The following is a 17,754-nucleotide window of genomic DNA, read 5'->3' on the forward strand; positions in this document are numbered from 1 at the left end:
TTCCTTGATCCCTAGGTTTTTCTAATATCATTATTCTAAAATAATTATTCTAATTTATTAACATAGATAAATGATCTCTGTGACGATAAAGCTTTTTAAATTAAGCTTGTTCTATTTCTAAGGAAAGACGATTATTTTAAACCACTCTATTAAATAATGGCACCAAATTATTCATGGTTAATTAGAATCCAGGATTGACATAATCACATTATTTACATGTTTAAAATCTGCCTACAGATGTTTTTGTTTTGAAAAAAAGATTTCTGTTGATAAACCACCAGTTTAGCATCAACTCCAAATCTGCTTTAGGGTCAAAAAGACCAAAAAAAAAAAAAAATTCATGATTGTTTATAAGTCAGAGCCAATTTGGACTAAACTGAACAAAATGATCTGACATAGACTGAGCTCAGCACCTGTCACAGCTGATGTAACCTCAGTACCTGCAAGAAATTAAAATAGTAATGCTTGTTACAGTTTGCATATTGGCACTTGAAAAGATTTATCCCATCATAAAAAATATATGCTAGACAGAGTTTAGAAGAGAAATTATTATTTCTGTTCCTCAGGGATGATTTTAACTAGTTTATCTTTGAATATGGCTATTTATATAGATAATATATACGTTATATATTTAGAATACATACATATATAAGTATGCATACATCTAATAAGGTATATAACTCAGTTTGTTGTTTTATAGACGTATATTTGGTATTAAGAGTTTAATTGTCTCAAGTAGCTCTCTGACCTTGATTTTTTTCATATCATATAATGAGCTACAAGACTTTTTAACTGAGTAGTGGATGAAAGTAGCCAGTTTTATATTAATAGTATTTATGATTTTGTTTAATTTGTTATGTATAGTTTGTTTTCCCCACTAGAGTAGTGGTAAGAGGGCAGGGATCTTATTTGTCTTACACACGTATTCCACAGTAGCCCTCAAACACTGGCTCAATGAGTGAGTGGATATGCAAATATGCCAACAAGTAACCTTTTAGGATTCTATATTTGAATCCCATTTCAGTAGATACTTGGTATCACTTCTGTTTTGCATATTATACTTAAGATCACGTAACCATAGATCTCAGTGACTTTGGAAAAAAAGAAAGAAAAGGAAAAACACTGAAAGGACACAGAAAGCAAACGCCTGACTTGGAATCCCAGTCCTCTGTGTGTTAGCTGTGTGGTCCTCAGCTCCCTCCTTTATAAAACAGATAATGGCATGAGATGGAAAGCATCTAAAACCTAAAGGTTAGGTGATTCTAACTCTTGACAAGGAGTGGTAGTACTGTTTATTAGTAGCTGAGAGTATGAATTATATTGTGACGTCCATAGGTTATGTAGGAAATACATCATTTTACCAAATAAAATTTTATTATGAATACAATAATTATAAAATTATGTCAGAAGTTAGAGAAATCCATAAATACATTTACATTACCATAGTGTTATTTTTTAAGATAAGATTTATTCAATTTACTAAGAATACATTTCCTAGATTTTTGGACAAGAACATCTTATTCCAGTATTTGCTAAAGTGTACCTAATTTTCCAAAAAAGCTAAAGCAAATCTTGCCTATGTCTGGCTAGAATGTAAGAGCATGAAAGCAGTGGCTGGCCTTCAGAGGCTTGGCTTGAGCTCCAGGAGCCCTGGAGTGAAGTTTGTTTTATTGGAATAATTTTGTAGATCATAGAGAATGGGTTTTTTTTTTTTGAGACAGAGTCTCACTTTGTTGCCCAGGCTAGAATGAGTGCCGTGGCGTCAGCCTATCTCAAAGCAACCTCAAATTCCCGGGCTTAAGCAATCCTCCTGCCTCAGCCTCCCAAGTAGCTGGGACTACAGGCAAGCGCCACCATGCCTGGGTAATTGTTTCTATATATATTAGTTGGCCAATTAATTTCTTTCTATTTATAGTAGAGACGGGGTCTTGCTCTTGCTCAGGCTGGTTTTGAACTTTTGACCTCGAGCAATCCGCCCGCCTCGGCCTCCCAGAGTGCTAGGACTATAAGTGTGAGCCACCGCGCCTGGCTGATCACAGAGATTAGTGTCTGAGTTTTTAAATGTATTATTTAGTGTGTGTATGGGGAGAGAAGTAACTGGAAAAAAGTTAGACTTTTAAAAATCATAACATTCTCTAAATAGTGAGTATGAAGTCCAGTGTCCTTCCAGTCAGTAGAACTTATTACTTCCTCATCAACTATAATTTAAATTTATATTTCTAATTTAGCTTGAATTTTGTGAGGTCCAGTTGTATTCAGTGTTGAGCAGTACATTGAGTACCTTCAGAAGCCATAGTTATAACAAACAGGATTTAAATAAGGTGGTCTTGTCATAGAATACAAAATAAAGATTTCCTCCTTTTATTCATGTGGCTTTGAGAGGTCTTTACAATGGACAAAAATCCAAGAAACTAATGGGAAAAGTGAAGAGTTTTCAATTCTGTGTTTCAGGAGTGAAAATAGTAATTTTTGTAAATCACCTGAGCTGCATTCATTACAAATGGTACCAGGCACTTAGTAAAAGTGCAAATTATGTTTTAGACAAAATATGGAATTTTCCAGCACTTAAAGTAAAGTACGTCAAAAATGCTTCATTGCTATGATTAAGGATGTACATTATGTCTCTTTTGCAGAACTCAACCTTCATAGAATTGTTTTATCCTAGGGAATACTAAAGATATTTTTCTGAAATATAAGGAATGTTCAAATAGTGGCTTTGTAACTTTTTCATATGACTTGAGCACCCATGGTAATTTTGCATTACTGGAGTAATTTTTTTACATTTCTAAATTTTATTATATAATGATTAGTTTAGAGCATCTGTATTTAAAAATAAATGCTAAATGAAATGTACTTATTTACTTACTTTAAAAAGAAAAATAGCTATAAAATTTTCCCCTTCATCTTTTGTAAAAATACCTACTTCAGAGGGTCCTATACTGTACAATAATATTTAATTTAAAAATCATCAAGAAATAATTACCATACCTAGCCTTAATTATACTGTTATCTTTTAAACTTCTTTAAGATTTATACATCTTATCTGGGGAATTTATTTCCCTTAGGCCCAATAAAATAATATTTAACCTCAAAATTACAATTTACTTGATTTTAAAATACTTAGAAAAAGATTATATAATCTTTTTAAAAAACCCACAAATGTCTAAATGGCAAATGAAATGTAGATTGTCTTTTTAAAATAGAAACAAGGTAGTTTTATGGTAGTAGGTTTGCCACAGCAGCACTGCGGCAGGCGGCTCCGTCACCACTCACGCTCAGCCAGCTACCTGCAGCTGTTGCTTTAGTGGTGTGGTTTCTTCAGTCCTGGAAGCATCAGTCCTAGGACTGCACAAGTTGACAAAGTTTCTCATATATATCTAGCCCTTTGCGTCAGCCAGGAAAGCAAATATGTACTACTTATATAATTCTTCACTTTTGTGGGGAGTAAAAAGGTCACAAATATTTTAAATATATATATATAATTTCCTCACTATTTTGGTCTTAGGATATAGTCATAGTTTCCACAAGTAGCAAGTTTGGATTTCTTTTTGCTTTACCCTAGGCAAACTGTAATTTACTTATGTTTTAAAATTGGGTACAAAGGATGATTAAAAGACATAAGTATCTGTATATCTAAAATAATCAGCCTTTGGGCCAGGCACAGTGGCTCACACCTGTAATCCTAGCACTCTAGGAGGCCCAGACAGGAGGATCACTCAAGGTCAGGAGTTCGAAACCAGCCTGAGCAAGAACAAGACCCCATCTCTACTATAAATAGAAACAAATTAATTGGCCAACTAAAAATATATAGAAAAAATTAGCCGGGCATGGTGGCACATGCCTGTAGTCCCAGCTACTCGGGAGGTTGAGGCAGAAGGATTGCTTGAGCCCAGGAGTGTGAGGTTGCTATGAACTAGGCTGACGCCACGGCACTCTAGCCTGGGCAAGAGTGAGACTCTGTCTCGAAAAAAAAAAAAGCCTTCTTTTAGTACCCAATTCAAAACAGTATTTTATGTGAAACAACTTATTAGTAAATCTTATAAAATCATCTTTAGATTAATGATTTTAATAACAATATCAAAATGTAAATGTTTTGTATGTAAATGTGTTATAAATTTCTATTGTGTTGTGTTGTGTGTGTGTGTTTTATGGTCAGCAGCCCTCTGAAAAGTAGCACTCTTCATTTTCTTATTTATATTCCTCAGTAATATGTAACATACTATATATTATAAGGATCAAATAAATCTTACAAAGTTACAATCAACTTTAAAATTAATGTCACATTAGCACATTTTATATGGACAATGAAAAGTCACTTTAATTTGATTTTTAAAGGAAACCACTAAAGTCAAATTTAATTTAATCTTTTTTTTAGCATCTTTAGTTCATAAAATGTCTTGACGAAATATGTCTGAAATCCTAAAGGACAGTTCTCTGAACAATACCCAAATTAAAGTTCAATGTCCCAGGACATTGTGTTGTAGCAAATGTTATCCTCAATGCCTGCCTTGTCTAAGTACAAATTGGCAACTAAAAATATTTACATCTTGACTTAGAACTGGAAGCACACATTTCCCATTTATTATCCAAATAATCGAGCAATCCAAAAATATTTCATTAAAGTATCATTAGCAATCATATGGGATGATTTTTAAACAATTATACTTTCAAAAATTGTTAAAACAAAAATAATAAACCTAGATACTTCATTTTCTCTAGGCTCCTATCATGGAGGTCGTTTGTAATCCTTAATTCTGAAGAGCTTCTAAAGACTTAAACCATAAGCCTGAGAGAAAAATGGTCCTCCTCTATGTTCATTATTTGCATCACTAAGTACCTTGCAGATAACAAAGAGTTCAGTGTGATGGTTAGGAGCATGAATCCTGGAGCCAGACCCCCTGCGCTAGAGTCCCAGCTTCACTTTTAGCAGTGTGACTCACGCTAAACCACTTCACCTCTTTGGGCCACAGTTTTCTCACAGTGTTTTGAGTATTGAATAAGTTACTACACATAAAACACTTAGAACAATGTCTGGCATGTAGTTTGGATTCAGTAAATGTTAGATATTATTAATGTCAAGTTACTCAGTTTTTTCCATTGGTTCAAAACTTAAAGGAATTTCTACATTAAAGACTACTAGTTGGCTGCTAATTAATTGCTATTCTTATGTGTATTTAGTATACCAACTGGCTTACATATATATGTGTATGATCTATATTACAAACATATATAGTGCATAATATGGATTTATATATGTATATATATAAACATACATGCATTTGCAAGAGAGAAATACAACAAAAGCATAGTTAAGAAAATACACAGTTAAAAACATTACAATAAATTGAAAAACCTATCCTTAGGTCCAACCTTTCATGATGATAAAAGAACATATTCATCCTTTCAAAAGATCCCCACTTTTATGTAGTTGATAGTTGGGGCTTAGGCTGTTTGCTATTTCTGTTGGATTAATATTTCCTTCAACATGTATTGTTTGTAATACATTCATGAAATAATCTACAGTCTTCCTTAAAACCTGGTACAGTATCAGTTCATATAGTTCGGAGCTTTCTTGCGTTCAGGTCCAAAACTTTGTAATATCAATTTTATGAGACAGTCAATAAACAGCTTGCCAGAAAATAAGTCAAAGGCTTATCTTCTTAAGCATAAGTCATCTTGCCAAGGTAGTTAGCTGGCACATACCCTTTCTTCCCTTGAGCTTCAGCTAACCACCATTCTTTATTTCCACTTAGGTCACAGAATCTAAGTATATGGACTCTTTGGTACTCTTGAAGGCTGAGTTCATGGTCACTCCGCGCTTGAAAAGCATGAACTGCATAGAAAATCTAGATCAAAGAAAATGACATTAATGGGACTGGTACCTAAACATTTAGAAAAACATAATAATTTACAAGCTTTCAGAAGCAATGCTAAAGTTTTCTTATTTTTTTCAAAGTCATATTGTCCAACGTGTTCTGTTGGATTTATTTCTCTAAAATATGACCCAGATGAGAATGGAATGAAACAGGCATTTTTATTATTCTGTTGGGAGGAGTCTGAACTGTCCATGTTTGAAGGCAATTTGACAGTTTCTAATAAAATATCTTTAAAATGTTAATTTTTTTTTAATCAATAAGAGCTCTAAGAATTTCTTCTACAGAAATAGAAACATTGGAAGAGATTTTTGCACAATGTTACTGCAATACCCAAATGAAATGTGACATGGGAAGGGAGTGGGAATAACACTAACAGTTCAGCAAGAGAAAAATAGTTAAATTTTAGACCCTTATACTAAGAAAATTTGTAGTCATTAAAAATGTTTTTTTGTACAATATACGTAACCTTAACATTTGTACCCCCATAATATGCTGAAATTAAAAAAAATAAAACAAAAACAAACAGAAACTCTAATAAATAAATAATTTTTTTCTGAGACTAATAACATGAGAAATGCTTATGATGAAATAGTAAGCCAAAAAAAGGATATATTAGATGTACAAATCTAATATTGTTAGGTAGTTTCTTTGAATCATAGGATTATAGATGATTTTCATTTTTACTTTATTTTCTAACCCTTTATAATGATAGTGTAATACATTTATAATTTTAAAAATTAAGTGACCTAGAAGAAACTAATAAAACATTTCAGTCAAGAGAATTTTTCTCTGACATCAAAAGAACACTATTAGATGTATAAGAAGTCCCAACATAAGTGTTTAATCTTTCTTCCTTCATAAAATCCTAAGACTGAAAAATATTTAGTTATGTTATAAAATTAAGAAATTATCTAACAATATTTATTTAGTTATTATTTTATGAAATACCTACTAAGTGCCAGATATTATTTAATCAGGGACCTTACAACTCAGGAAAATAAAAAATGTCAACAAACAAAACAAAACAAAAACACTATACAGACACACACAAACACAGCTGTACACATAGATGATACATCAGCTAATGGCAAGCTGCATTTTGAAATAAGTAACTTTTCATAAATGACAAAGTTGACAAAGGGGATGAGTATGTCATATTCAAACAAACAAAGATGAATACATGAAAATAATATACAGGAAAAGACAAGCAAATGAGTTCAAAATTGAGGGTCAATGGATAAAGGAAACTGAGAAATGAGGTGACTTCATTGAGCAGGAAAAGAGGCTGGACAGTGAAGGGAGGGAACAATAGTTGCAGCTTAGGTTGTTATTTGAATCTTCAACTGTTATTTAACTTTTGATGAACTTCTGATTCTATTGATTGGTATATCGACTTAATTAGTATGAGCTGCACCTCAAGGAAAGGACCACATTACTATGGTCTGAATATTTGTGTCCCCCTCAAAATTCATTTGTTGAAATCCTAACCCTCTGGCAAGCACCTGTAGTCCCAGCAACTCGGAAGGCTGAGGCAGTAGGTTTGCTTGAGCCCAGGAGTTCGAGGCTGCAGAGAGCTATGATGACACCACTGTACTCTAGCCTTGGTGACAGAGTGAGACCCTATCTGGAAGGAAGGAAGGAAAGAAGGAAAGAAGGAAGGAAGGAAGGGAGGGAGGGAAATCCTAACCCTAAAGGGATGACATTAAGAGGTGGGGTCTTGGGAGGTGATTAGGCTCCGCCCTCATGAATGGAATTAGTTCATGAGGGAGTCAGAAGTCTGCGAGAAACCTGTCATCTGTTCCATCATGGGAGGGCCCCACAGGAAGGTGCCACTTATAAAACTTGGCCCTCACCAGACACAAAATAAGCTGTTACCTTGATCTTGGACGTCCAGCCTCCACAACTCTCCGAAATTAGTTTCTGTTGTTTAAAGCCAACAAGTTTATGATATTTTGTTATAGCAGCCCAAAAGCACTAGACTCATGTTTAATCTTTTCTCCACTGACCACATCATGGTACACAGTAGGAATTCAAATACATGTTGATTTGCCTTAAAAGTTAGGCTAAAAGGCTTGGATATCTTACAAGGGATCATGCAAGAAATCTCTTATATAAGATACAAGAGAGACTGCTAGAAATGGATTATTTTGTAATTTAATCACAGGGCTAATCTGTGCTGCTAGGACCCATATCTTCTAACTCCAAATCCTGTGCTTGGTCAATTTCTTATCATGCTTTAGGAACCAAACTCTTGTTCTAGCAAGGATGTGCAGAGTGGGATTCTTACGGAAAGGAACTGGAGTCTAATATGTTGTTGATGCTGTTGTTTTGTTATTTATTAATAGAAAGTGAAAACATGCAATAGATCCATAAGAGCAGAGCAAAGGATTTGGTTTACAAAACCATTTAGGAATGAGATGTGCTATAATATAGTTTCTGAAATAATCTGTAAAAGCCTGGAAGCAGTTTGCTAACAATCTTTTGTAATTTTCATAAATAATATATATGCTTTACCAAGGCAGCTATAGATTTTTTCAGCAGGTTGGAAAAAATATATTCCCAATACTTTAACGCAGCGGTCCCCAACCTTTTTGGCACCAGGGACCAGTTTCATGGAAGACGATTTTTCCATGGACTGGGGGTGGAGGGAGATGGTTTCGAGATGCTTCAAACACATTACATTTATTGTGCTCTTTATTTCTCTTATTATTACATTGTAATGTATAATGGAATAATTATACAGTTCACCGTGATGCAGGATCTAATGCCACCACCACGGACCGACAGGAGGCAGAGCTCAGATGACCCTGCGAGCATGGGGAGCGCGCAAACACAGACCAAGCTCCCCCACCCCGCTCACCTCCTGCTGTGCCGCCCTGTTCCCAACAGGCCACAGACCTGTGCCAGGCCTCAGCCTGGGGCTCGGGACCACAACTTTAGATGATCATGGCCAAAATTTATTTAGGATGAGCGTTTTTCAATTTTCATGTAATTTATGTTAAATGGAGGCAGTTATTATATACTAAAAATGGAAGTAAGTCTACTTTTAAAGAGACAGCATTCGCTTTATCTTTAGTCTCTTTTTGAAGTCTTTTTCTTAAGTCTCTTTTGAGTATTTTTAGTCTCTTTAATGTTAGACTACAAATTAGATGTTTTCAACCTGTCATGGATTTAAGAACTGAAAGAATTCTCTCTTTTTATTTTTTTTCAATATTTTAATTGTTTTAGGCTGTATGTTTCTTTTTTTTTGAGACAGAGTCTCACTCTGTTGCCTGGGCTAGAGTGCCATGGTGTCAACCTAGCTCACAGCAACCTCAAACTCCTGGGCTCAGGCAATCCTCCTGCCTCAGCCTCCCAAGTAGCTGGAACTACAGGCATGCGCCATTATGCCTGGCTAATTTTTTCTATATATTTTTAGTTGGCCAATTAATTTCTTTCTATTTTTAGTAGAGGCGGGGTCTCGTTCTTGCTCAGTCTAGTTTCGAACTCCTAAGCTCAAATGATCCTCCTGCCTCGGCCTCCCAGAGTGCTAGGATTACAGGCATGAGCCCCCTTGCCCAGCCTCAGGCCGTATGTTTCTAACTTTAAATGTTACTATGTTTTGGTCTAGACACATTAATTAAAATGTTATTAATTTGAGTCATAATCATCTAATACTATTTTCTTTTTCCTTGGCATTTATTAAAATACGTTTTATTGATTGTATTCTGTAAAGCACTGGCTCATTTTATATGCCATATGCTGTAAATACAACTCAGTTCTCCGTGGCATTTACTTTTTTTTTAAAATAACACTCTGTATTATTGACTCATACCTAATTTATTACCTGCTGTTTATAACCACAGATCTTTCCCTGTGGCACCTTCGCCTGGTCAGCATCCCCTTATTCTATATTTGTGCATTTGATTTTTCCTTCTTTAGTGAGCCACATTACCTGTCCTCACTGAATCTCATTTTATTGATTTCATCCCAGTTCTCCAATTAACAACAAAAACCATAATATATTTTAATCTTCATTTCCAAAACTAAAAAGCTACAATGTCAGCATTTATAGTATTATATCACATGCAGCTCAAGAAGCCAGAATAGTTATAGTACATGAAAAATACTCATTTTTCTCTCTTATCTTTCAGGAGCAAGCTTTCATGTTCTTCATATAACAATTCCACATTTTTATTATACAAATAATTTTGATGAAGAAACACTTTAAAGCTAGGCAAAAATAAAAAAACAAAGAAAACAAAAAAGAAAACTCACTGATGTTAGTATCTTCCTTCCCTCACTCCCTTCCTCCTTTCCTTCTTTCTATTTTTTTATTTCTGCATGCCTCCCTGAAGTGGTAATAAAAGTGGACTTACAGTATAATAATTTTTGCCACCTGTTTTTCACTTCAGAATATATTTGAAAATCTTTCCATGTCAATAAATAGCTCCCCAGAGCATCATTTTAATGATTACTTAAATGCATTATAATACAGCTTGTTGACTTTTTGAAGCATTTTTCTAAACAGTGACATACTACATATGTAACATCATTGTCACAAGTAGCTGAGAGAGTAAAGATGAAGGTCCAGACCATGAACTTGGGATTGGTAGCAAAACAACTAACTTTTTAGAAGTCAAACATTATATTTTCAATATTATTTATGCGAAAAAAGAAAAAAGGGCCGGGCGTGGTGGCTCACGCCTGTAATCCTAGCACTCTAGGAGGCTGAGGCGGGCGGATCGCTCAAGGTCAGGAGTTTGAAACCAGCCTGAACAAGAGGTAGACCCCGTCTCTACTAAAAAAAATAGGAAGAAATTAATTGGCCAACTAAAAATATATAGAAAAAATAAAAAAGGAGCTGGGCATGGTAGCACATGCCTGTCATCCCAGCTACTCAGGAGGCTGAGGCAGGATTGCCTGAGCCCAGGAGTTTGAGGTTGCTGTGAGCTAGGCTGACGCCACGGCACTCTAGGTTGGGCAACAGGGTGAGACTCTGTCTCAAAAAAAAAAAAAAAAAAAGGAAAGGAAAAGAAAAAAGCACTGACTTTTTTTTTTTTTTTGAGACAGAGTCTCACCCTGTTGCCCAGGCTAGAGTGAGTGCCGTGGCATCAGCTTAGCTCACAGCAACCTCAAACTCCTGGGCTCAAGTAATCCTCCTGCCTCAGCCTCCCAAGTAGCTGAGACTACAGGCATGCGCCACTATGCCCGGCTAATTTTTTCTATATATTTTTAGTTGGCCAATTAATTAATTTCTTTCTATTTTTATTAGAGACGGGGTCTCGCTCTTGCTCAGGCTGGTTTTGAACTCCTGACCTTGGCGATCCACCCGCCTCGGCCTCCCAGAGTGCTAGGATTACAGCCGTGAGCCACCGTGCCCAGCCAGCACTGATTCTTAGATATTGAACTGCCCTGTAAAACTGGGTTTTAGCCATTCTTAAACCTGGTTCTCTTTGAGAAGTGCTAACAACAACACTGTGCTTGCCAAACAAGGCCTGTTAGATGTTTCGGGTGAGCAGAATTCTAGGAAGGCCCCCCAGAACCCCCACCTCTTTTGTACATGTTGTATATAATCCTCCTCCCTTGACTGTGGGTGGAACTTTCTGATGTGACGACATGGTACTCCCGTGATTAGGCTGCATGATATGGTAAAGGTAAAGAGATTTTGCAGAGGTTCCCAAAAGGTCCCTAGGAAGTTGACTTTGAGGCCGTCATAAGGAGAGCATCCTGGGGTGGGCCTGACCTAATCAGATGAGACCTTTAAAAGAGCATTCAGGCCAATCCTGATGGAAGAGATCTGAAGTGAGAGTGATGCTCATCTATTGACCTTGAAGGAGCAAACAGCCACGTTGTAAACTGCCTGTGGAGACAGCCACATGGCAAGGATCTAGAGCAGCCTTTAGTTGCTAAGAGTGGTCCGAGCTGACCACCAGCAAGGAAGTGGAAGCCTCGGTCCTACTGGAATGAGGAAGTGAATTCTGCTAACAACCATGAGCTTAGAAGAGAATTCCCAGTTTCAGACAGGAATTCAGCCCAGTAAACACCTCAATTGCAGCTGTGTGGGGTCCTGGGCAGGTCCCCAGGCAAGCCTCGCTTGGGAGCTGACCACAGACACCGTGAATATGACTTTGTATCGTTTTAAGCCACTAAGTTTGTGGTGATTTTTTATGCAGCATAGAACACTAATACAGATCATTCCATTACTATTTGATGCACAAAAGGAGAGAATATATTAGGGTGAAAAGGCATATTCATTTGACTGCTTTTGTTAAACTCTTTGATACAGCTAAAAGCAGCAAGTGACTAACTTAAATATTAAGTCCCTTGGTGTAGATCAGTACTGCCAGGCTATGAATATTCTACAAAGGCTCTGGATCATAATTTAGGGAGGCTTTTATAACACCCAGAGAAAGTCCATGCTTTCCGTGTGGATGTTTATGAAGGACCCTAAGTGGATTTGTTCCAGGGCCCCAAAAGGTAGGATGGCATTCCTCCCAACTTTATCTGTCACAGTCTTTCTCCCAGTAAGCACTCTCTTTCATTAACAAAAGTGTCCCATTAAAGATGGTGAGTTTTATTTTGACTCCACCCATGAGACTTCCTGATTCACCAGAACCACCCTAGAAAATGAGGGAGGCTCATCACCTAACAACATTTCTTCCTGCTTGAGGGGGAGAATTAATAAGCAAGTTAAGTCTCTATAGCAGTGATTTCTAACGTTTTTAGATAAAATTTTCTTTGAAAATCTGTTGAAAACTATGGACTTCTCTCGCCATAGATTTGTACATATGCAAATAATCACAATATTTCCAACACAGTTGAGGGTATTCATGAAACTCCCCAAAGCCATTCACAGCCCCCTTTGCTTCTTGGAGTCCAGGTTAAAAACTCAGCCCATGTATAAAAATCCCAGAGCCTCTAGAGTCTAAATCAGTATGAAATCGTTTCTTTGTGAATGATCTTTAAAGCCCCAAAGATGCCCCTAGATATCAGGTACATGCTGACTCCCCATCCCCCTGTCCTTTCTTGTCAGGGTCCATGAGAACCATCAATAAGACAAGATTACAGCCTACAGCACCCCTTGGCGATGTGCTGTTGCAATTCTGAAGGAAAGCAAAAGAAGCACTGCCACAGTAGGAAGGGGAAGAAATGGTGACCCAGACTGGCATCCCATTCTGCCAACACAGGTTTCAGTTGATGTTCCTGGAAATAAATAAAGTAAAATAAAATAAAGAATAAAAGTCTAAACAGCCACATTGAAAATTGCTCTGTAGGGTACTTCAAATGTGAGATATTACAATGTGAAAAATATTTTTACTATTCAAAAAGATGATACAATGCATTCCTATTTTTAATCACCTTATAGGAACTGATATAATGTATTTTCTCTTTGTCACATCACAAATATAGGGGGTTAACAATTCTCTTCTCCCTACAGAGCTAATAGAATGGAAATAATAGCAGCCCTCTGGCAAGGATTATGAAGATAATACAATCCCTTCTCTTTCTTTCTTTTTTCCTTAGAGACAGGTTCTCACTCCATGTGGAATGCGGTGGAACTGCTAGGTTCAAGCCACCCTTCTGCCTCAGCCTCCCGAGTAGCTGGAACTACAGGTGCTTGCCACTCTACCTGCCGGTTGTTTCAGACAGGGTCTTGCTATGTTGCCCAGGCTGGCGTCACACTCCTAGCCTTAAGCAATCCTCTCCTCAACCTCCCAAAGTGCTAGGGTTACAGGCATTAGCCAGCACACCTGGCTTCTTTTTCTTTGTTTTTACGGGATGAAGACTAGATGCATTGTCGGAGGAGTCTGAAAACCACTGGCTCATGTGCCTCTACTGGATGGAGTTAAGACATTAAGGAAAGTATTTCTATGTGTCCTTTTCTTCTTTTCTCCCTGTACTGGCATTTCCAACAGGTACACCCTCTACTTTCCCTTGTAGTAAATTTATTGGGACAGTCTTTGCTCACCCACAGGCGAGGCCTTCAGTTTGAGCTGGGTAATTTCTACTCTGAGGGAAGGCATAGGAAATTTCATGTGGACACAGATCCAAGATGCATTTTCAATCCAACTTTATCAGTAATAAGGCTTATATTCATATCCCTGATACCATGGCCATTTTGAATTGGCTCCAAACTCAGAGGAAAAGGAAAGCAAATAACAGTTTATAGAGAGATACTATTAATATATTTTCTGTTTTGAGCAAAGAAAATTATCTTTTTTTCCCTCTCTTGGTAATGGCAATCTGTCATAGACCTAATTTACATGATACATATTGAGAGGGTTACCTGGAGAGAACTGCTTTGCAGTACCAGCCAGTAGGAACTAGACTGATGAGGTCTCACACTATGAATTCCAGGCTGAAAGAGCCTCTATGAGGTGCTCAGCCCAAAGTCCTTAGAAAGCCAAGTAAGAAGTAGAACTTTACATCAAGCCAGTGCTTTAAGGTGTCTTGACAAATGTGGTCCTCAGATTTCTTTCCTTCTAGGTTCTTGAGATTAGGCAAAGTCTGCCAGAACATTTAACCATGTATATAGACTTCACTGATTAAATTTACTGATTAGTTAGCATTATAATACAACGTGTCCTCTAAGGACTCTGAATAAACTAAGAGCACGAACCAGTAACAGAGTAACAGTGTTTTGAAACTTCAAATAGAAGAGTGATAACACATAATGACCAGGAGAGTTAAGAGTCAGTCATGCCTGGAAGAAAATATTTACAATTTATGCATCCGATAAAGAACTTGCACTGAGTTTCTAAAGAATTCTTATAACTGAAAAAATAAAGGAAAATTACCCAATTTTTAAAAATTGGCAAAAAATATTTAAGGGGAGTATGACAATGTCAATGAAGACCTTAAATATATATACCCTTGACCCTCCAATATTTTTAGCAACTTACCCTGCAGATATACTCCCTCTTTTGGCACCAGGGATTGGTTTCATGGAAAACAATTTTTCTACGGACCATGGCGGGGGTTGATTTCAGGCTGATTCAGGTGCATGACATTTACTGTGCGGTCAGACCTCTCTGCTGACGATAGCCTGTGTTTGCAGCCGCTCCCCAGCACTAGCATCACCGCCTCAGCTCCACCTCGGATCAGCAGGCATCAGATTCTCATACGGGGCAGCAACCCAGATCCCTCGCTTGCTGCGCAGTTTACAGTAGGGTTTGTGCTCCCACGAGAACCTAATGAGCCCCTGACCTGACAGGAGGCGGAGCTCAGGCGGTGATGCGAGGGATGGGGAGCGGCTGCAAACACAGACGAAGCTTTGCTCACTTGCCCTCCACTCACCTCCTGACAGGCCAGGGCCTGGTACTAGTCCACGGCCCAGGGCTGGGGGCTGCAGCCTTACGGTACGATAGAATGAAGTCAGGGAAAGAGTCTTTCATGATTTCAACAACCAAGTATTTTTACACCAAGGTTCACATTTTTACCTGTTCATCCACTGCTTGAAAACTGTCAACGCTGGTGCCGTTTGTTTCCAACTTTCCACCCGTGCCGCTGAGGGACAAGCTGCCGGCACCTGTGCTGCTCTCCGGGGTGCCGGTGACGCCGCCACTGGCCAGGCGGGAGGACACAAAGAGGCTGATGTTGTCAAAGTCATCATCGCAGAACCTGCTCTCTGCATCCACTTTCTGCATTTTTGCTGGATTATAGGGTTTCAGGAAGGAGGAATACACATATCCTTTTACAACTGGATAGAAAATACAAAGAAAGCAGAACCAAAGTCACAGGTACACTCCTCCCAAAGGTGTGTACACAGAGGCCCTGGGGGAAGTTTCAATTTAAAGAGCATTGGAGTTCTAGAAAAAGACTTACTTCCTGTGTCAACAAGCCACCTGCCTATACTGCCCAGTGGATCTTTCTGTTCCATCACAGCCACCAGCTCTCCTTCCAGAAGGCCGATGTCCAAGTCCTGTGTAGCATTGCACCTGCGCTTAGCTTGATAAAGTTCCCCTGCGTGGTATGTGGATAGAAGTTTGGAGCGGTGAGCGTCATTTTGACGTGGCATTTCTGGCTGGGAGAAGCAAGGAGAAGTTTTGGGTTAGATAGATGTACAAAAAATCCTTTCTGCATTGATAAATATTTTTTCTCTGGAGATGTTTTGTTTTGTTTTTTTTTTTGAGACAGAGTCTCACTTTGTTGCCCAGGCCACAGTGAGTGCCGTGGCGTCAGCCTAGCTCACAGCAACCTCAAACTCCTGGGCTCAGGCGATCCTCCTGCCTCAGCCTCCCGAGTAGCTGGGACTACAGGCATGCGCCACCATGCCTGGTTAATTTTTTGTATATATATTAGTTGTCCAATTAATTTCTTTCTGTTTATAGTAGAGATGAGGTCTCGCTCTTGCTCAGGTTGGTTTCGAACTCCTGAACTCAAACGATCCTCCCGCCTCTGCCTCCCAGAGAGCTAGGATTACAGGCATGAGCCACCGCGCCCCGCCTCTGGAGACGTTTTTAAATGTAGAAGCCAGACATTGATTCGGGGTTATTCCAAGGTGATCAGACTGTTATTGTGAAGCACCCAGCTGAATTATTCAGTGGAAAATTCTCTAGCAAGCACAGGAGGGCAGTGCTATAGAGAAGAAGAAGGCAGAGGCTCTACTCCCTCTAGGGCATTGAGCAACTTTTAACTCTTTGCAGCTCTGTAGATCATCCCTTGCATATTAAGCACTTGATAAATAATATTTAATTCAGCATATGTTCATGTATTTTTCTGGGAAATAACATCAGAAATTAGGCAGGAGTCAAGAGTCCTATACCCTCTCCAGCACTGGTAATACGTGACTTTGAGAAAGCCACTTCACCACTGGGGCCTGGAATGCCTCATCTAGAAAATGAAAAGAGTTGCACAATATAATTTATCTCTACAAAATCTTATTCAACAAACATGACAAATGTGACACACCATTTTAGGCCATTTTAGGGTAGAAACAGATAAGAAATTATACACATAAGTAGGTAAATCATAAGATATGAGAACAAGGTAAGTGACATGGAAAATAATGTGATATATGATTTGAACAAGGCAAAGAGCTGATGCTCATCACCGTCAGGAGCGCTGCCCAACTCACCGGAATCTGCACAGGCTTCTTCTTTTCAAAACTAAGTTTCCTCTCAATAAAGGTGGCGCTGTTGTCTTTTACAAAATTCAGATTTTGAACCTCTTCCAGAAGTCGATTCTGAATCTCAGAAATGCTTGAGACCGGCAGTGACGCCTATAGGTATAAATGATATGGCATTGTTTCCAGACAGCTAAACAACCTTATTAGGTATTAAATTTAGTAGAGCTATGATAAACAGTTGAGACAGTGTATGATAGGTTCACAGTGAAAAATTAGGGTAACTTTAGAGCTTCTAGATAAAGATAATTTAATTTGCTATCTCTGGAAATCTCACTAAAATAATAGGACAACTTTTAAAAGGTTAAAGCCTAAATAAAAGAAACACAGAAGAGAAAAAATAAGCAATCGTGTCTTGGAAGAGAGGTCAGGAAGGGAGGGCCGTCGGTCAGATGGTGGCGGGAAAGTGGCTGAGACTAGAGGCGCTGACTGGAATCCTGTGTTGGTTCTCAAAAGAAGACATGCAAATGGCAAAAAAATATAGGAATCACTAATCATCTGGGAAATGCAAATCTAAACCACAGTGAGGTAGCATCTCAACCCTGATAGGATGACTATTACCAAAAAGAGAAAAAATAACAAATGCTTGTGAGAATGCAGAGAAAACAGAACTGTTTTGCACTGCTGGTAGGAATGTAAACTAGAACAGTCACTATGGAGAACAGTACAGAGGGTCCTCAAAAAACTAAAATTAGAACTACCCTGTGACCCAGGAATCCCATTACTGAGCATTCGTCCAGAGAAAATCAGTATATTGAAGACACAGCTGCA

At 38.1% G+C, this 17,754-nt stretch overlaps 1 protein-coding gene across 1 annotated transcript in view; it reads right to left on the reverse strand.

Annotated features, from left to right (window-relative positions):
* Positions 1-1,355: 1,355 nt before the first annotated feature.
* Positions 1,356-17,754, reverse strand: part of ARHGEF38 (Rho guanine nucleotide exchange factor 38) — a 117,792-nt gene continuing 101,393 nt past the window's right edge. Inside the window, exons 11-14 of the mRNA XM_012779002.3 lie at positions 16,936-17,079; positions 15,684-15,882; positions 15,299-15,558; positions 1,356-5,846 (exon numbers count right to left, since the gene is read on the reverse strand). Of these exons, the coding sequence (XP_012634456.2) occupies positions 5,661-5,846; positions 15,299-15,558; positions 15,684-15,882; positions 16,936-17,079 (789 nt within the window). The 3' untranslated portion in view covers positions 1,356-5,660. The remainder of the gene's footprint in view (positions 5,847-15,298; positions 15,559-15,683; positions 15,883-16,935; positions 17,080-17,754) is intronic.

This window comes from Microcebus murinus, chromosome 27, assembly GCF_040939455.1.
Source record: "Microcebus murinus isolate Inina chromosome 27, M.murinus_Inina_mat1.0, whole genome shotgun sequence".
Taxonomy (NCBI): Eukaryota; Metazoa; Chordata; class Mammalia; order Primates; family Cheirogaleidae; genus Microcebus; species Microcebus murinus.